The sequence below is a fragment of the Notamacropus eugenii genome, chromosome 2, assembly GCF_028372415.1.
Source record: "Notamacropus eugenii isolate mMacEug1 chromosome 2, mMacEug1.pri_v2, whole genome shotgun sequence".
In the NCBI taxonomy this organism is placed as follows: domain Eukaryota; kingdom Metazoa; phylum Chordata; class Mammalia; order Diprotodontia; family Macropodidae; genus Notamacropus; species Notamacropus eugenii.
In genome coordinates, this window is record NC_092873.1 from 478361823 (window position 1) to 478382487 (window position 20665).

General features: G+C 43.1%; 1 protein-coding gene across 4 annotated transcripts in view; it reads left to right on the top strand.

Annotated features, from left to right (window-relative positions):
• Nucleotides 1–870: 870 nt before the first annotated feature.
• GPR161 (G protein-coupled receptor 161) overlaps nt 871–20665 on the top strand; it is a 50394-nt gene continuing 30599 nt past the window's right edge. The window contains exons 1-4 of one of the 4 annotated variants that reach the window (XM_072648718.1): nt 871–1008; nt 1592–1982; nt 8440–8561; nt 19828–20245. In XM_072648718.1, the coding sequence (XP_072504819.1) occupies nt 19863–20245 (383 nt within the window). In that variant the 5' untranslated portion in view covers nt 871–1008; nt 1592–1982; nt 8440–8561; nt 19828–19862. Of the gene's footprint in view, nt 1009–1591; nt 1983–8439; nt 8562–9072; nt 10444–11710; nt 11840–19827; nt 20246–20665 lie in introns of those variants that run through there. The other 3 variants (XM_072648719.1, XM_072648717.1, XM_072648720.1) reach the window with 3 other exon arrangements.

Consider the following 20665-nt stretch of genomic DNA (forward strand, 5'->3'; position numbering starts at 1 on the left):
AGGAAGATGGGGAAGGTCAGGAGAGAACTGGAGAATGGCAGGAGAATAGGAAAGGGAGAGTCTGAAAAGGCTGAATCCGGAAATGAGGAATAGGGATGGGAAAAAGGGAAAGTGTAAAGCTGAAGAGGGAAGGAAAAAGCCAAAAAACAAAACAAAATCAACAAAGAGGCAAGGATGGAAGGAAGGGAAGAAGTCAAGAGATCGGACCCGTGGAGGGCGAAGGGGAACGAGGAGGCAAGTCAGTGACATACGTAAGAGAGATTGCAAAGACAGTCTAGAGCACAGACCTGAAAGGAAAAATGGGGAACGGGGCCAGAAGAAGAGTCGGGGGAGGGGGTCGAAGCAGTGCGGGGAAGAGACCCGAGGGGCTGGATGGGTACAAGAGATGGACAAGGGACCGAAGGAGGGCTGGGGACCGAGGAGGACAAGAGTCTGGAGGATGGGGTGGGAATGTAAGAGAGGAAGTGCAGAAAGGTGAGTGGGGGCGCAGGGAGGCGGGCGGACGAGGATGAGGGAGGCGGGCCTGGGGCCGCGTAGGCTAGGCGGGCGGGAGGTGGAGAGGGAGGCCCGGAGGAGGGGCGGGCGGTGCAGAGCAGAGCAGGGCAGAGCAGGGCAGAGCAGAGCAGGGCAGAGCGCAGCGCAGCGCGGCGCAGCTTGGCCCGCTCGGAGCGGCGCGGCGCGGCGCGGCGCGTTGTAGCACATCCCCGAGCGGCGCGGCGCGGGGCGGTGCAGCCCAGCAAAGTTTGTGAGCCGCTCCGGGCTCCCTCGGCCCTTCTCCGCGTGTCTGCAGCAGCGGCCGGCAGCGGCGGGGCGGACTCGGGAAGAGCGGGTGGGGGATCGGGGGGCTGCAAGCCGAAAGCTCCCGCCCCTGCAGCGGCGGCGGGCGAGCCGGGCAGCTGCGGCCGTGGCGGTGGCGGTGCCGGCGGCCGCAGAAAGGGGAGGTGGAGGTGGAGGTGGAGGTGGGATGGCCCAGCCCTGAGCAGCGGTGGCGACGGCGGCTCCCCGGCGGTGAGCTCCCAGGATCGGGCCGGACAGGAGAACGGGAGGGCTGGGGGGGCGAGGACTGCTGAGTCCCAGGCCCGGAGGGGAGGAGTTTGGGGGAGACGGAGCGGGTCTGAGCTTCATTGTGCAGAGGGGAGGGAGGGGGAGGAGGAGGAAGGGGAGGTGGCGGTAGCGGCGCGGCCTTAGCGGAGAGGCTGGGGGAGCAGGGTGGGCGGCGGACCCAGCCCTTGAGCCTCCTTCCTCCAGAGCCGCGGAGACCCTCTACCTCATCTCTCCCGTACACTCCCACCCCATTAGCCGCTCCTCACTCTTTGTATTTCCTTCATTAACCCATTCTTTTATCACTAGCCATCTCCCCTCCACCCACCCACCTCCGCGCCCCTTTTTCCTGTGGACGTTAAGGAGAAGCCAGTCCTCTAGCTCTTCTCTCCCTCCTCGATCTTGGCCTTGGGAAATGGGTGCTATTTATGGCACCATGTTTCTAGAAGCCCCCATTTCACTATCCCAGGAAGCAGTAAGGGTTTAGCGACAGCCTTGAAAGGGTTGCTCGTTTCTGTCTCTAAGCCTCCGCTCCCTCTCTCCCCTCTAGGAGCCTCCCCCCACCCTTAGGAAAGGTGGTCATGGATGCTGTTGAACTGGCCTCAAGGGGATTGATTTCTGCCCCCGTGCACCCCACAGTCCAGTCCGTGTTGCTCGGCTTGGCTCGGTGCCCCCACCCCAGGAGAGGGGTGTGGAATAAAGCAGTCACAGAGCCCATGGATCTCAGAACATCGAGGACAAGCTTAGCAGCATCGTCGCTGGGCATCTAGGGAAACACATGACACCTGCAGCCTTTGGAGGTTCCTAGACTCAGAGCTGGAGGAGACTTCCAGTGGTCAGCTGCGGTGCCAGGAGGAGCTACAGTCACATCACTCTCAGGGAGAGAGCGGCGTTATCCTTCGACTGAAAGATCTTCAGAGGAGAGACGGTAACCTTCCTGGGTAAGTTGGTATCCTGCCATCCTTTCACATCACATTTCTACTCTAACCTTTAAGACAAGGTGATACGGGAGATGAGAGAAGTTTAGATAATCTGAGTATGCTTTGTGGCATTCAGAGAAGTCATTTTCTGTCTAGACCAGCATTTCTGAAAGTAACCAGCAGGGTCTAAATTATTGCTACTGTGTATTAGGTCTTTGGAGGCATTTTTTTCTTTTCTCTAATAGATATGAATGTGCTACCTCATTCCCATACTGCCCAAGAGTAATACATTTCTCCATTCTATGGCCCAACCAAACCCAAAGATTCTGCTTATAGGGTTGTGGTATTTACAGCTGGAAGGAAGTTTAGAGGCAATCTAGTTCAAATCCCCCTCTACACTCTAGTTTTACAGATTAAAAAAACATACAGCCTAAATAAAAATAACTTACCTAGTGATATACAGGAAGGATTCAAACTCAGGTCTTCTGAGTCCAAATCTCCTGTTCTTTAACTGTACCACAAGGATCCTCCTCTGATGAAGTAGTTTTCATTTGTATCCCATTTTGCTTTGAAACATAATAGAAGACAATTTCTTTACATGGAACCACATCCAAAAGGAAATTTCTGAAAAGTACTGTTAGATCGCTCCCAGAAGCTCATCCAACTTTCATAACTCAAAAGTTCAGGGGTCTAGTCCTTGGCTTCCAGAGACCCTTTCTATAACTTCCAACTCTTTTCATGCAGTGTTCCACTCATACTTCAAGAGCTCTGCTGTTTTTCTTTTTCCTCCACATACAGGCACAGATTTGCCAACTTGGCTCAATTTGGTGTCATCTGAGGGCTATCTCCCTCAACTTTTGATTTTTTTTTTAATTCCCCAGCCCATCATCACTGTGGTAATATCACAGGGAGGCCACTTGTCCTTTCTCTGGCCATTAGGAATGATCATGCTAAAGCTTCTCTATTATATTAGGATCCCTGTGATGGGGCTATCTTATAGATGAGGTCGACTGTTAATGAGTTCTTTGTGGCATTTCAGGAACCCACATTATATCTACTTCTGTTCTAATTTGATAGCTTATCTAGTGGACTTGAATGGTCATTTTCAGTTTCTCATCTGTAAAATGGGGGTATGCCAGAGAAGGAAATGGCAAAGCACTCTAGTATCTTTGCCAAGAAAAGCCCATGAGCAAAAGTAGAGTTGGACGCAACTGAACAACAACAGAGCAGAGTTGGGACTGGAACCCAGGCCTCCTGACTCCAAATTTAGTATTGTCTACACTGTGGCCAGTCATTGCCTAGTCACTTTCAGAGACTTCCACTTTCATTCTCCTCAATGACATAAATTTAGCTTTAGAATGAGATCTGAGTTTTTGAGGGGAGGAGTTATGAGTTAAAGAGTGGATTATTGGTTCCACAGAATGGAAATGAATTAGTTGAATTTGTTTTCTCAGAATTCCCATCATCTGATTACTGATGGCCTTGGTGAGTGAGGTTTCAGTCAATCAATAGCATATAATGTTGTTCATGTTGTTCCGTTGTTTCAGTCTTGTCTGATTTGGCCTGACCCCATTTGGGGTTTTCTTGGCAAGGATACTGGAGCAGTTTACCATTTCCTTCTCCAGCTCACTTTACAGTTGAGGAAACTGAGGCAAACAGGTTTAACTGACTTGCCCAGAGTCACACAATTAGTAAGTTTCTTAGGCAGAATTTGAATTCAAGTGGTCCTGTCTCCAGATCCAATGTTCTGTCCCCTGCACCGCCTAGTTGCCTACTACAAAGAAAGGCAAGCTATAGTCCCTGCTTTCAAGGAGTTCACAGTCTTAGAGAGAGGAGGGGGAAACACATTTATTTTTAAGATCATATTCCCTGGAGAGAGAACTTTTCTGAAGTTTTTTGGCATTATCTTACCCCTAAAAGGATGTCAGACAGTGGTCCACCATTGGTTTCCAGAGCTTTCTGTTCCCTCGGACCTAGAGATGGCATTCTCTTTCTGTATTCTCTGTAGATCTCAGTAAGCAAAGGAAACATCTTCAGTTTTCAATTTAAATCTAGAGCAAAGTGCTGGGTTTTCATTTGGGAATAAAAAACCTGGCTTGAGACTTCTGATCTGATTGGACGAGGATTTAAAGAACTCTCTCTCTCTTCTCCAGCCTCATCAGTCGCCAAGTCATCTTTTTTGATCTCTGCAATATCTTTTGCATCTGCTTTCTCCTTTCCACTCCTACTGCAACTGCTCAAGTTTAGACTTTCATCTCTTCTCATCTAGACTATTGTAATAACCTCCTACCTACTCTTCTTGCCAAGAGTCTAGCCCTTCTCCAATCTGTGCTTTGTCTCAGTGTCTGAGTAATCTTGCTAATGTGCTATTGTGATGACGTTCTTCATAAACACAGAAACCTTTGGTGACTTCCACTGCCACCAGAATGAAATGTCAGCTCCTTACCCATGTATTCAAGGGCCTTGGGAGCCTGGCTTTAAGTAACTTTTCCAAACTGATTTCATATTCCCCCTCACATATTCTGCGTCCAAGCCAACCTAACCTACTTTCTGTCTGTGCCTTTTTAGATACTATACATGAAAGGAACTCATTCCCTGCTGCTATCTCCTTGAATTCCCTCCTTCAAAGTTCTATATGTATGCTTCCTCTTAATAGGAGACCTTCCATGCCCTCCATGGATGAAAGTACTCTTTACTACCTCATATTTATTATAGCAATTGCCTGCAGCCCATTCCTTTATATTCATTTTATTTTCCTTTTTCTTATATTTGAATGAATGCAAAAAACATATATTTAGTGTTTACTATATGCAAAGCACAGTGCTAAAAACATTTATGAGTGTTTACTGTATGCAGTGCACTGTGCTAAGAACTGAAGGCACGAATGGAAAAGTGGAGACAGTTCTTGCTTTCATGGAGCTTAAATTCTTTTTGCAGGGAAGGAGGGGAGCAATTGGGGTTAAGCGACTTGCCCAGAATCTCACAGCTAGTGAATGTCTAAGGCCTCCAGGGCTGGTGCTCTATCCACCGTGCCACCTAGCTGCCACTAAAGTGTGGATGCCAGTGCTGTTATTATCCCCATTTTACATTTGAGGAAACTGAGGCAGATAGAGGTTCCTGAAGATGAGTCTTCCTGATTCCAAACCCAGTGCTCTATTCACTGCACCATCTAGCTGCCAACCACTTTTTATACATCAATTTAATTCAGTAAACATTTAGCAAGAATTCTGTCAGAGGCCTCATGCTAGGAGCTATGGCAACATAGACACAGGTCCTGTTCTCAATGTGTTTACAATCTAATGGGGGAGGGGAAAGGACTAGTACACAGTAGCTGTGACTGGGACTCACAGCTACTGAAGACCTGGAAAAGAAAGTTCTCATCACCACAGTTCTTGTCACTCTCAAATGGCTGTGCATCAAAAATGGATATGGTTTTATCAGGAGAAATGATATGAAAGATGTTTTCCCATTTGTTTCTCAAGAGAGTTTTTCCATCTGCTGCACAGCTGAAACCTCCTCTAAGTGTTATGTCTCGTATTAGAATGTGAGTTAGATGAAGAAACTGAGCACCCTGCCAGGGTGGCTTAGTGGATAGAGTGCTGGCCCTGGAGTCAGGAAGACCTGAGTTCAAATTCTGCCTCAGATACTTACTACCTGCGTGACCCTGAGCAAGTCACTTAACCCATTCGCCTCAGTTTCCTCATCTGTAAAATGAACTGGAGAAGGAAAAGGAAAAACCACCCTAGTATCTTTGCCAAGAAAACCCTAAGTGGAGTCAGGGAGAGTCAGGCACAACTAAAAAATGACTGAACAACAGCTAATAAAAAGTGATCCCATGTCTTTTAATTGCTCTATGCAGAGTAAGGGAAGGTAGATAATATTCACCAGTACAGCATTCTGTTCCCTGCTCTTTGCTTAGTAGCTAATATGGTAATATTATTGGTGTCACTCATAAGGTAGTTTTTTGCTAGGTAGACAGTGGATGAATTCATTGATGTTCCACTCAAGAAACTTGAGTGCTTCAGGAGTGCTGCACCAAGGCTCTTATCATTCATTGAAGAAATTGCTTAGTAGGAAATGTCTCCATTCTTGCTTCTTCTCCAACTGCTAGTCTAGCTATGAGTAAGAAAGAGGGCTCTTCTGAGTAAGAGGTCATTTCTATTCAGATCCTTACCTTAGATTTCAAACTAAACTAAACTCTGAACTCCAGTCTGGAATTTAGTCCAGTTCAGTCAGCATTAAGTGCCTGCTATGTGTTATGTACTGTGCTAGGCACAGTGAATAACACGATGAAAGATGACAGTCTTCCCTCAAGGAGTTTAGACATCTAGTGGAAGGTGAGATGTATACAGATAACCATAGTATAAACATTAGATCTTATGAACAGCTCTTGGCAGCTGGTTGAGTGGAGTTGAGGGAGATGGAGGAATCAGGAATGGCTCCAAGTGGAATGAACCACATTCATCTGCCTAACTCAGAACCCATTTATTCATTCAACAAATAGCTCTTGCAATGCCTACTATGTTCAAAGCAATTTTATTTCTCTCTGCCAAAAGAAAAAAAAAGATTTCAAATGAGTTTTGAAAGGAAATCATAATGGTGTGTCAACATATTACCTGAACTGAGCTTATATTTCATTTGGTGTGTTTGGATTTTTGACTGGGGTGATGGGAATTTTGAGGATGTGACAGCCCTGGTTTATTGTGGGGTGACTTGCTCTGGGCAAGGAAGAATCCCATCTCTAGGAATCCATAGTGCACTGATAGACTCACCTGCAAACATCCCAGGAGCTTGTACCATTCATCACTCTGTTGGCAGTCAGTATGGCCATAGAGACTGGTCTTTGCTTGTGAAGTCAGGATCCCTTGGTCTTGAGCTTCAGTCCTTTCCAGAGACTTGGATGACTGGATCATTGGTTTTGTTGTCTATGCAAAAGACTTTCAGACTGCCAATGTGTTTGAGGATTAGGCTAGAGGCATGAGGGCGATGAGGGAATATGGCACAAGTTAGGTATGTTTTTTTCTCTGGACACTGGCCAGCAAAATTTTCCAGCGTCTCACTTGATTCATCCTCCTTTCTGTTGGTCCTTTGGGTCTTACTCTTCCACTGTTTGTTTCTGCTGGAAGGGGAAGAGGGAGGAGGTAAGTGGAGAATGGGATGAGATGACAGAGTAGTAAGAAATGAAAAGTAAAAGGGAAGAGAAAATTTTGAGAAATGATGTGGAAAGTTTTAGCTTGAAAATTGTCTGAAGGAGAGTTACACAAATAGAACCAACGGGATGAATTAATGGTGTTAATGAGGAAGAAATTACCTTTTTATTTTGTAATCCAGCTCCTGAGGCAAGGTTGTGCCATGGCTTAGGATATTTCTTTTATGTACCTTCTGTATAAGGACATCATTGCAGTGTGTTGAGGAAAAAGTAATTAGTTCATAATGCAGCTTTAAAGTGTATTGTGGCATAATAGAGCCATCCCTTCTAACCCAGTCCTTGTATCTTCTGTGGATCACCTCTTTGCCCAGCTGAAAGGGACTTGGGTGCCATCACATGTCAGAGTCATGATGTCATGAGGCAAAGGGGTTGACATCACTTCGTGGTCCTCAGTCATTGGCAGAACTACAGCTTTCAGTCACCCTGCCCACCTCCCCTCCTGTACCTGGTGGGAAGCTGCCCATGGTGCAAAGCCTACCCAGTAGCAGATTGTTTGCTAGTACCAGGCTTGAAAACAGTTCATCCTTAGCTGGCTGCCGATTGAATCACCACCACCAGTTCTTTCAGCTGGGAAAGGCAGACAGAATTCAACCTTCTCTGGGCCCTGACCTGACCTGACCTGCTTTGCTTGCAGGATTTGGCATTCCCAGCCTAGGGGAGCAAGGCTGCAGGGCAGTCACTGAGCTGTCTTCTCTCTGTGCTGGGCTGTAAAAAGCTGGAGGGTTTTTTTTTCTCCCTTTACCCTGGAGGGGTTATGGAAGAAGGAAACAGAAATCACAAAGACTCCAGAACCTCCCAGGAAGACAGTGGTGGAAACCTGACTGCCCTGCCATACAAGGCCTCTTTACCTCACGTCGTTTTTCTCAAGAGGCCTAAGAATCTCCCCGTGTGGGTTTTGTCTTTAATATTATACAAAGCTGGTTGTATGGGGTTTTCTGGGAGAACTGAAACTGATACTGCTCCCCTTGGTTCTGACTGTGGAAAGCATGGGGAGAAATAAAAAGGAGCCTTTTAAGACTTCAATGAGATGATGTATGAAAAGGAATTGTTAGCCTTTTCTCATTCCACCGACAATCTAGTCCTCAGAGTCCAACTGTGTCCAATGGCCAAGTGTCCCCAAAGTCCATTTTCTCTATGGCAAAGTAGGGAAAAAGAAATTGTTTCTTAAGAAAATTTGGGCTTTCCTAGAATAGTACCATTTTTATAGTGAAGAACTTTCTATACAACTCAGTGAAGTAGGTAACAAATAACCCGATGCTCATTTCATAGGTGAGGAAACTGGGGGAGAGAGGTTAAGTGAACATGATACTTTGGAGAGTCACAGAACATTGGGGAAACATCATAACTCTTCAGCAGAACAGCCTTGGAACTAACTACTTCCTTTGAACAAGGTGAGGAACAATTCATTCTGGGCAAACAGTAGAGATGGCTGTAGGATCAGAGATGGAGAACTGGAAGGGATCTTTGGAGGCCAACCTTCTTGATATTTCTCATGATTACAGGATTAGGATCGTAAAACCGTAGAGTTGGAAGGACCTTGGAGGCTGTCTAGGCCTGTCCCCTTATTTTACAGGTGAGGAAATTGATTTACAGAGAGATTATAAGGTTATAAGAGGTTATAAGTGATTTGCTCCAGGCCATTCAGGTAGTGAATGACTGAGCTAGAATTCAACCTTAGGTCTTCTGACTCCAGATTCATCAGACTTTCCACTATTCATCTGCTTCATCCATTTCATTATCCCTCCTGTGGTAGAGGGAAGACCAATTTCAGAATGTTTTATGGTCCTGTATTTTTTTTTTTCCCCTCTCTTTGTATACTTTATAGCCTTGTAGAGGTAGGATTCTTAACTTGGCATCTATGAACTTAGTTTTTAAAAAATGTTTTGATAACTGTATTTCAGTGTAACTGTATTTCAGTGTAAGCCAATTACATTGTAATCAATTACATTTGTAATTCTATATATTTTATTCATTTAAAAACATAATTCTTAGGAGGGATCATGGGCTTTACCAGTCTGCTTGCCAAAGAGGTCTAGAATACATTAAAAAAAAGTGAAGAACCCCTGTTTCAGAGTAAGATTACGAGTCTGTTACATTAGAGAAATCCTGTAGATGTGCTGTCTCTGAATTTTAGCCAAGGCGTTTGAGAAAGTCTCTGATTATATCTTTGGGGACAAGATTTGAGAGACATGGAGTAGATTCACAGAATCTTGGAGTTTGAAGGAAACTTAGCAGCCACTTAGCCTAACTTGACCAAGATTCATCACTAGGCTTTTGTGTATTTAGGTAGATACATTGTTTGAATGATTCAAAATGCGTTGATTAATGTATTATTGTCAACTGAGAAAAAAGATCTCTAGCAATTGCTTTAAACCTCCAACCTTGGCCTTGTCTTCTTCTTGAATAAAGACTTCAGAAAGGAAGTTGTAATAAAGTTAGGAGGAATCACTTATATGCTCGATGACAGAGGCAGTGTGGTTCTAAGGAAAAAGCCCTGGATTGGGAATCAGAAGACCTGGGTTTAAATCCCAACTCTTGTCGCTACAACCTGTCACTTTACATCTCTGGGTCTCAGTTTCCTTATCTGTAAAAGGGGAAGGACTTGATAGCTCTAAAGATTTCTTCCAGCTCCAAGAACCAGAAAAGTTGCAACCAGCTGGAATTGTGAGATAAGTTGAACAAAATAATAGAAGCACAGCCTCTAGAAAGAGGAATTGTAATATCCCATTGCATTCTGTGACCATAAGGGCACATCTAGAGTGCTGTGTGCCATTTGGGGCATCATATTTTAAGGGAGATGTTGGCAAATTGAAATGTGTTGAAAGAAGGGTAGTCAGAATGCTGAAAGGTCTAGAAACAATGTCACATACATGCATTCTACAAATATTTGCTGAGTGCCTGCTACATACAGGGCATCATAGGAGCTACAGAGATTAATAATATGTTTGCTGTTCTCAAAAAGTTAACAATCTTGTAGGGGAGATAAGAGATGTGCTCAAATAACTAGGCAGTAGATACAAAGTACTTTATTCATTCAACAGAAGGAAATATTACTTATGATTGGAGATGATGATCAATAAAGGCTTTATGGAGGAAATCACGTTTGCTTCTGCTTGGAAGGTTGTCATAAGAGGAACTGGGAATGAGAAGAGAAGACTTGAGGAGGGAAGCAATACAGTCACACAGTCCTCTTTACATATCTGAAGGGCTAGTGTGGTGAAGTAAAGAGATTAATCTTCTCCTGTGTGTCTCCAGAGGACAGACTCAAGACCAGTGAGTAGACATTTCAGAAGAGCAGATTTTGGTTTAACTCAGGCTTCCTTTAAGTCCCCACTAAAATTCTACCTTCTGCAAGAAACTTTCAACCCCTCTTAATTTCAGTGCCTTCCCTCTGTTAATCATTGCAAATTTAACCTTTATCGAGTTTGTTTGTACGTATTTGTTTGCTTGCTGTTTTCTCATTGGATCTTGAGCTCCTTGAGAGCAGGCACTGTCTTTCGCATCTTTCCGTATCCCCAGTAGTAGCACGGCGCTTGGCACATAGTAGGTGCTTAATAGCTATTGATTGACTGACCGACTGAACTTAAAGGAAGACTTTTCTATCAATTTGAGCTATCCAAAAAATGGAATGAGCATCCTGTTAGTGGTAGTGTTACAGCAGAAGCTTCATGATAAAATTTTCAGAGATGCTACATAAGGGATTCCTGCATTGGGTAGCTGGGTGGTGGGATGATTTAGATGTTTCTAAAGTTCCTTTCATCTCGATGATCCTTTGTTTTCCAAGGTCATCATCCATATGGTCAATATGAGTTAATAATAATTTAGCTGGGCTCCACTGATGACTTTCCTTCAGGGCTGGAAGTAATGGAAACCCAGAGTGGAAAGGAAGAAAGAGAAGAAATTGATACAAGGAAATACAACAAATAAGAAGAGTATCTTTATTAGTATTTTTGCATCATTTATCTCATTTATTCCTCAAAAAAAAAAAAAGAGGGCAGATATAGTTTGATCCCCATTGGACAGCTGAGGAAGCTGTTAAATTTCTTAACTCTCAGTTGTACACTAGCAGCACAGTTAGGCCTAGAACTTGTGGAATGCTGAGAAACGTTTAACAAGCTGCTCCTGTTCTCTAGGGAAAAAAGAAAAGCAAATGTACACACGACACACTTTTAAGTTTAATCTACACCATTGTTATTGACCCTTCATTCTTGAGGAGGACCATAACATCAGGAAGATGATGCCATAACTTGCAAGTGAATTGGATTTAAGTGAGGCAGGTCTGTGCAAGGTCACCAGCCTCACTTTCTCCTCGAGAGCCATCTTGGTGCAGTGGCCGATATAAATCAGGATGGCTGGAGATGGCCTCCAATCTTCAATATTAACATTTTCTTAAAGGCTAGACAACAAAACAGTGAACCAATCTCTCTGGAAATTTGCCAGTGTTCTAGATGGAAATAGTTAGACTGAACATTTAGCAATTGTGGCTCCAGCAGAACGCCAAGCCCCCAGGTCAGTTTTTGTTTTCTTTTTTTTGTTACAGTCCTTTCAGTGGTCCACCTCTCCAAGGCTCTGAGTACTCTGCTACTGCATCTAAGAGCACTTTGTGGAAGATGTGATCTCCTTATCTTCATCTCCTTTTAAAATTACCCAGGCAATTCAGGAGGGAAAGGTAATTTACTAGAGGTTCTTCCTATAAGTCAACCTCCATGACTCTGATCTGAGTCTCGCTAATAGGAAGTATTAATTAGCCTACATTTTTTAAACAGCTCTTTCCTTCTCCCATATGGTGAAATAAAGATAGACTTCTTTAAGTACTTCAGGGCTGAAAGTTATTCCTTGCTCTCAGGAAGTAGCAAAGAAAAAGGTTATTTCCAAGTCTGATTTAAATTAACTGGAAAAGATAGCTTGAGGTCTGTCAAGTGTTCCCATTTAGTGGATTAAAATGAGATTTAGCTGAATTACTAAAATCAGCAGAATATATTCATTGTTAATTACCCCCGGCCCCTTAAATTTGTCAGACTGAAGGTGAAATATCACTTGGATGAATGGCCAAAGGGCTGTTTCATACTAAGATACTTAGATTTTGACTCTACTTCCCTAGAAATTCTAAGTTTGTCTTGAGGGAGGGGTGTGGAGAAGTGAATGTTGAAAACTAAAAATAAATTAATTTGTTAAAAAAAAAAAAAGAAATTCTCTGTCCCCCTAAACAAAGATTTCAAAAGTTATAGCCCCCGTTAGCTTCAGAAAAAACCCAAACAACCAAAAGATCTCTACATTTTCTCTCTGCTGTCCCTCTCCCATAAAAGGAAAACTTAAGGAAATTTTTTTTAAGAGAAAGGAAAAAGAAGCAGCTGGAAAGAGTAGAGTACTGGTTCCCTTGCTGTGATTGTCTTGTTCTCCATTTATTTCCTTTTACTCTGTCTTCATGAAAAATATAGTGCCAAGTAGGCATCTCCTGTAGATGTAGAGGGTTTTGCTGAAATGATTATTGTTTGTAAATGTTATGTTTATTTCTACCTTAGGAATTGGGGAGGGGGCAAGGGGAACGACTTACAAATACCCTTTGTTGAACTAGTAGACTCTGGGAGTAGGTAGTTAGGGATCTTCTAGCTTTGTGTATGGGGGCCCTTCATCTCTAGGGCCCTCTTCTTGGAGAGTAACCGAGCCCATGTTCATACCGTTCATTTCTTTGTGGGAACAACTTGGAAGTGACTGCTGGGTAGGGAGCCTTGGCAACTGTTTTGAGTACTTGCTGAGAGCTAAGGATTCTGGGATCATGTGCTGGCTCCCTTCCTGACTCCTTGTGTGGCCTGAGGAAATGTTTCTCTCCCTCCATTTCTCTATTTGTGTGTGAAGCAGGCAATAAGGGCTAAGGAGAAAGCTCACTGAGCCTGGGAAAAGGAGAGTTGGTATCTGGTCCCAGCTGTGCCTCTAACTAGCTGGGTAGCCCTGAGCTTAGTGACTTGAACCTCTCCTAGCCTCATTTTTCTTCTCTGTAAAATGAAGCCTTGGCCCTTGAGGATCTCTCTCTTTCTCTTTCTCTCTCTCTCTCTCTCTCTCTCTGTCTCTTTCTCTCTTTCTTTTTCATCTCTCTACTGCTTGTAGGACCTAAATCCTGTGATTCAATCATGATTGCCCTGGGGAGGTGTTATTACTTGAAGTTTTATAAATGCTTTGAGCTGTTGGGATGAAAAGCCCCAGACAGCACTGCCAAATAACATCACAATGATGTATCAGACCCACCCTATTTATTTGATGTGGTCTTAAGGTTGTTTCCTCTCAAGTAGGGTTGGTTTTTCCTCCTTTACAATTTTGTGTGCCAGTCTCTGAAAATGCAAATATGAATTCTCTTTAAAAGAGTCTCTCCAGGCACCTAGCTCCCCAGAAATTTTGGCTTAAGGAGGGGGAAGGCTCTTGTTGAAATACAAATACAAATCTTTGCTTAAGAAAAATGCAAATTTTGCTCTAGGGTAGGCCATTGAGATGTGAAATGACTTGTTTTTCAATCTAACTTAATTAAATATTTTGAATTCTATTATTCTGGTACTTAGTACAATTCGTTGCACATAGTAGGAGCTTAACCTCTATGGGCCTTAGTTTTCTTCATCTATAAAATGATAGAGTTGGAACTCAGTCGTGTTCATGATCTCTTCTTGCTCAAAATCCTATGATTTTATGATCGTATATTCACAGGTGTTTAGCTTTTGAGAAGCCAAAAGGACTTTTGACTACTCCCCAACATAAGATCATACATAGAACTTGGGCCAGAAGGGACCACATCCCCCACCTTGTCCAACCCCTTTATTTTGTAGATGACCAGGAGGTGAATCTTGGACCTCATCAAGGAGGGCTTGCCAAGCCCTGTAGCAAGGCTCCAATGACCTGATTTGGGGGAATAAAATAGAAGGATGAAGGAACAGGGCAAGGCAATAGTTGGCATCAGGAGTTGTCTCGGTGCTGGTGGTGAGTGGCCCCACTTGATGACAGGACTGTGGGGACTGAGGCAACAACTCCATCTCTTTTTTCATTTTCCTCTCTCTCCAACAGGAATGGGGAATTTCTCTGACAAGAAAATAGATGAAATCTAGGGCTAAAAGACAACTTAAGTTGTCTTAGTCTTAGGCTACTAAGGTGGAACAGGGCTTCTTGATCTTTTTCCATTTGAGACCCCTTCAGCAGTTAAACTGGAGCAGTTTAGAAAAGTAGTTAGGGTCTAGAACAAGAAGAGAGGCCCAGAGGGCCAAGGAGGAAAAAGTGGCTGAGAAGGGAGATCAGACTCCACACAGGATAAAAGAACCCAGTGAGGACAGGTGCTGAAACCAAGCAGATTGAGTAGTTCTGGGGCATCGGAAAGAAAAAATAGGACCTGGTACACACACACAGAGACACACACACACACAGACACACACACACAATATCTTCTTTATTAACAAAAAACAAACCAGCTAAGCAAAGTCTTCAGATCTAGTAAGCATGTCCCACACCAGCATATGCAGCATTCTGCAAGTGTCATCCCCCACTGCCGCCCTCCTCCTTTCTGCAGGGGAAAGACATGTCATCAGCCTGTCTCTAGGACTGAATTGATCTTAACTTAATGCCAGTTAGATTTTGTTTCTCTTTTGTTTTTGTGGATGCAATCATAATGATTCTGTGTATTGTTCGTGTGGTTTTGCTCACCAGTTCATACAAGTGTTCCCATAAAGCTGTGAAATTCCCCATATTGGATTTTTAATGATGCAACAGTGTATATTCTGAAATGAGATGATGAATATAGAGCATTTTACAGACCTAAAAGGTCCCACAATTTCTTCAGCCATTATCTGATTGATTTAATGTTTTCTGTCCAGTTTTTCCCATTTATACTCAGACTCTCTACCAAAATACAGACATGTTTACACACCCTCTACCAAAATGTAGACATATTTCTCAGGGGTTTGTTGATTCTTACCTTCAAGACCATGGTGAGTCAGGTCTGATGAAGCATTTCCAGATGGAATGCCTAGTGCCTCCGTAAAATAATGAGAATTTTTAAAAAGAAACCTGCTGGAATTTACACGTTCAGGCGCATGTTTTCCTTCCAAGATGTCCCCTTGGGAGGCTATAAGTTTATTCCAAGGATGCTGCCCTTCCTCTAATCATTTTTGGATGAGACAGTTTTTGAGCCACACAAGAAATCTAGTCCCATTACTGCATAATCATTCTTTGTTTTTGGCCCAAAACAGTATTGTTTGGCTAAATCACCCACCTCATTCATTAGACTTGGCCGAATGACTTTTGGCTGTTCTCAGAAACTCAAAGCCATCTTCAAAAGACCAAGATTTCCCACCATTGAGCAGTTTGAAAGAAGGTGCTGTAGCATTCAAAAGGAGAGCCCAAGTCAGTGTTTAACCTCTGAAAGTGATGACTTTAAAGAGGGACAGTGTTCTTTTGGATGGACAAGTTTTGGGATACTCAATTTAAAAAATTGGTCACATTTTTGAAATAATTATAAAATGCCAGTCTATCCAGATTTAAGACTTTAAAGAAATTCAGTTAGAAAAAACTCTTTATAGAAATTTTAAAACTGACTTAAATTTTTGAAAAAAAATCAGTCATATTAGTGTAGAATGTTGATTTCAGTAAGGTGGTGTGGAAATGAGCGTGAGTGTTTTAGAAGACTGTGCTCCCTTCTTGAATCCAAATAGCTCAGTAAAGTGATGTGAGTCACAACTTGATTTTGCTTCCTTTCAAAAGACTCTGGCTTGGCCGCCTTGAGGGTACTGTTGGCAGAGAGCCAAGAGGTGTACACCTGATTAGAGCATTCCAATTCCCAACTTTCCTTGTTCTTTGAGATACACCCTTGGGGGATTTGCTGGGGCTTGTGTCTCCCTTGCTCCCCATTGGCAGTAACAGACCCTTCACGTTTCCCAGGTGACTGATTGCCTCGCCTGCCTTGTTGGCCAGGTCCCTCCATCACGGCTGTGGTTGGAAATGAGGCCAATAAGCTATAGTATGGTAGTTGGACTCACCTTGCCCAAGAGTGTGTTCTGTAAGGATCCACTCTGTGGTCTAAGGGCCAGTGTCTTTTAGTATCAATATTCATATTGTAAAATGATAGGGCTTGGCATCTGCATGTTAAAAAAATTTTCTGACATGTATATATGCATATGTGTATGTATGTATATATATATGTATATAAAATATATGCTGATTTAGAAACTTTGATGTCTGGCATGAGTTAGTAATTTCCTTTTGATATTTCACATACATCTCAAGTTTCCTTGCAAAGGTATAGACATAGAAGGCATGATGATAACATTTGCAGATTGGGGAAGAATTGACAATATGCCACCAGATGACAGAATCAAGATTGGGAAAGATTTCAGCTGACTGGAAACATGAGCCAGATCTAAAAAGCTGAAAATTCACAGGAATAATCAACCATCTCATTCATTAGACTTGGCCAAATGGCTTTTAGCTTTTTCCAAAAACATCAAATCCACCCTCAAAGGGCAATGATTTCCCACCATTTAAGCGATTCTGAAGAATGTGGTGCAAATTCCAAGAGAGAGCCCAAATAAGGTTGTAGTCTCCCAAGGTGACTGCTCTAAAGAGAACAACATTGATTTAACAAGTCATTCATCAAAGTTCTGCAAATTGGTTCAAAAAAGCATTTCTACAAGTTCAAGATTCTGGAGACTCGGCTTAGCAGCAATTCACGTGAAAAAGACCTGGGGAAACACCCTGGTTGAACACGAGGTCAATATGAGCCAACAACGTGACAGTGTTAATAAGTGGAGGTGGGATGGGTAGCTCAATGTAGCAATGCCTACCAGCTCGGGTGCAACATCTGCTAAGTTCCACTGAGTCACCAATGGCACATAGTACCCAGCGTCGGAGTCTGGTTTGTGGCCTTCCTGACACTGTTAACTCTACCAAGCTGCCTATGTTGTCATGTTGGGTTGCTTTAATAGTACTGAATTAAGAGAGGGAATAGTCCCATTAGAATGTTATCACAGATTCTTCAGGGAGTACCATGTTTAGTTCTGGGCACCAGATTTTTAAGAGGGACATTGGCAATATAGAGGTCACTTAAAAGAGGCCAAACAGAATGGTTAGGGATCTGAAACCCATCACAAGAATCAAGTGAAGGAATTTGGGATTTTTACCTAAAAAAGCAAAAGGTTAGGATAGGATAATAATAATAGTTAGCATTTATATAGTGTATTGAAGTTCACAATTACATAATTTATCTCACTTGATCCTAGCAACAACCTTATTTTACACCTTAAGAAACTAAGGCACAGTATTTGAAGGGTTATCTTATGAAAGAAAAATTTGCCATATATGATATTCTACTGGAAGGTAGCTCAAGGACCAGTGGGTAGAAATTAAGGGACAGAAGACAGATTTTGACTCATTGCAAGGAAGAACTTTCTAACAATCAGAGCTGCTCCTAAATGGAGTGAGGCACTTGGTTAGTAGTGACTTTCCTAGTTACTGTATGTGTTCAAACAGAGGCTGAATGGGCATCTGTTAACGGATGCTGTAAAAAGATTTCCGGGGGGGAGTTAAACGAGATACCCTTTGAGACCCCTTCTAACTCTTAAGATTCCTTATGGGTTATTTCACAGAAGCAGTTTCTATTCTTTCTTGATGATGTTTGTCCAGTGGCTTCTGTGTTTTTTTAGGTAAATGTCGTGGTCTGTTTACTGGAGATAGTTTACAGGATTGTTGTCAGGATTCAATGAAAGAATTTGTATAAGCTGTTTCACAGAGCTCAAATTGCTGTAGTACTGCTATAATAATAGTTATCATTATTGACCTGGACTGACCTCACTTGGTAGAAACTTCATCTTTTAAAAAATAAAATTTCATTGATATCTTCAGTTTTTATATCACTTACATTTTCCACTTATCCCCTCCCCCATAAAGTCATTTCTTACATCAAAGAAGAAAAAAAACCAGTTCACCAAAACTAACTCACATGTCAAAAAAGCATGACACTGAGTGCAGTGTTCCATGCCCATAGCCCACCATCTTTGAAGAGAAATTGAGGAGGCATCTTCTCCTGTCTCTTCTTTGGGGCCAAGCTTGCTTATCATAATTTCACACTCAGTTTGAATTGTTTGGTTGGTGATGTTCTTTCCATTTTATATGATAGGGACTGCATCTTATGGGGAATAGGACTTCAGGCCCCGTGCTGACTGCTCAGGAAAGAGTTTGCCCATTTGGAAAACTCCAGTGACTCTTTCTCACCTCCAAGATCAAATATCAAATCTTTGTTTGGCTTTGAAAGCCCTTCATAACTTGGTCCCTTCCTACCCTTCCAGCGCCCTCTCACCTTAATCCCCTTCATATACTCTACAACATGGGGACGCTAGTCTCTTTGCTTTTCCCCCCAAAAGATGGTCCATCTCCTGACTGTATGCATTCTAACTGGCTATCCGCCATGCCTGGAATTTTCTCCCTCCTCAGCTTTGCCTTCTGTCTTCCTTTAAGGTTTGTAAAACTTTTCTAAGTCCTCCTTAATCTGAATGCCTGTCCTTTGATACTATCTCCAATTTATCATTACATATGCACACATACTGACGCACACACGTATATATTTGTATACGCATTTATACATACATTTATTCAAATGGATACATATACAGTTACATGTACACACATATGTGTAGGTACGTATATACGTGTTTACATACTGGGAGCTCCTTGAGAGGAGGGACAATTTTTTGCCTTTTTTCTGTATCTCCAGTGCTTAGCACAGAGCGTGCCGTACAATAAATGCTTAATATATGCTTGTTGCCTAAAATTGATTTTCTAACTTGTTGACCCCAGCCTCTCTAACATGGGTTATGTAGAAGTTAGTTGGTGCTATAATACTTATATTGAGTCTTCTCTCAAGAACCTGATAAAATGTTAAGACTTCATTTATTTCTTGTGGTCCTTCTGTAGGCTAGTAAGGAGGGAGACCTAGAGGCCTTGGATGTCAGTGACACAACTGGGTGTGAATATTTAGTCTCTGACTCCAAGGCTAGTGCCCTTTTCTAGTGGGATGTCCTATTCCTGGATTAGGTTTGGGTCCCTTGGGGGAGAAACTGGAATATAGCCCTCTGGGTTTGGGAGCAAACTCCTTTTTGGAGCAAGAGGCATTGGGTGGGAGGTTAGATTGAATGATCTCTGGAGTATCCCAACTGCGAGAGTCTATCATCCAATGTGTTCATATTTTCTCCTTCTTTTTCTCCTTTTCCCTCTCTCTTCTCTCTCTCCTTCCTTTTTCTCTTCCTCTTTCTCCTTCCTCTTCTCCTCCTCCTCCTCCTTCTCCATCTTCTTCTCCTTCTTCTTCCTCCTCTTTCTCCTTCCTCTCTTCCTCCTCCTCCTTCTCCATCTTCTTCTCCTTCTTCTTCCTCTTTCTTCTTCTTCTTCTTCTTCTTCTTCTTCTTCTTCTTCTTCTTCTCTCTCTCTCTCTCTCACACACACATACACACACACACACACACCCTTTCTCTTTCCCTATTTCCCTGCCTTCTTTCTTTCCTTGTTTTCTCTCTCTTCCCTGCCCCCTTTATCTCACACTCTGTTCTCTCTCTTCTTCTCCCTTTGCCTTCCTCTTCTCTATCCTCCCCTCTGCCACCTGCTTCTCTTGCCCCTCCTGTTGTCCCTTTGGTGTTCCAGCCATACAACATGTTCTGCCTGCACTACCACGTGGCATGCTGACCATGAGCATCAACTCCTCTCTCAGCCAAGGGAAGGAACTGGCCAACCTCCCAGCCCCAGAGGGAGATGACGGGGCAGTCACCATCACCGAGTCTATTGCCATCATCATCATCGCCATCTTCGTCTGCCTGGGTAACTTGGTGATAGTGTTCACCCTGTACAAGAAGTCCTATCTCCTGACACTTAGTAACAAATTTGTCTTCAGCCTGACCCTGTCAAACTTCTTGCTGTCGGTGCTGGTGTTGCCCTTTGTGGCAACAAGCTCCATCCGGCGGGAATGGATATTTGGGGTGGTCTGGTGCAACTTCTCCGCTCTGCTGTATTTACTGATCAGCTCTGCCAGCATGCTTACCCTGGGTGTCATTGCTATTGACCGGTAAGTTCACCATGTATGTGTGATCATAGCATTGTTGTAATTTGAGAGCTAGAACATCAACTCCTTGAGAAAAGAGACCACGTTTCTGCCTTTCTTTGTATCCCTGGTGTTTAGCATGGTACCTGGCACATGGTAAACACTTACCAAGTAGTTGTTATCTAACTAGAAAGGAAGTTGAAGATAATCCAGTCCAAATCTCCTTTTGCAGATGAAGAAACAGAGGCTTGAGATCCCATAACTAGTTAGGGGCCTGGTTCCCAGACACTGCTCTTTCCACCACATCGTGCTTGCCTCCCTGATGTTAGTATATTTTTAATAGAAGGTAAGAGCAAGGATTCTTAATCTGGCAGCTGTAAACTAGTCTTTAAAAATATTTTGGTAAATGTGTGTCAGCATAATTGGTTTCCTTTTAAAATCCTG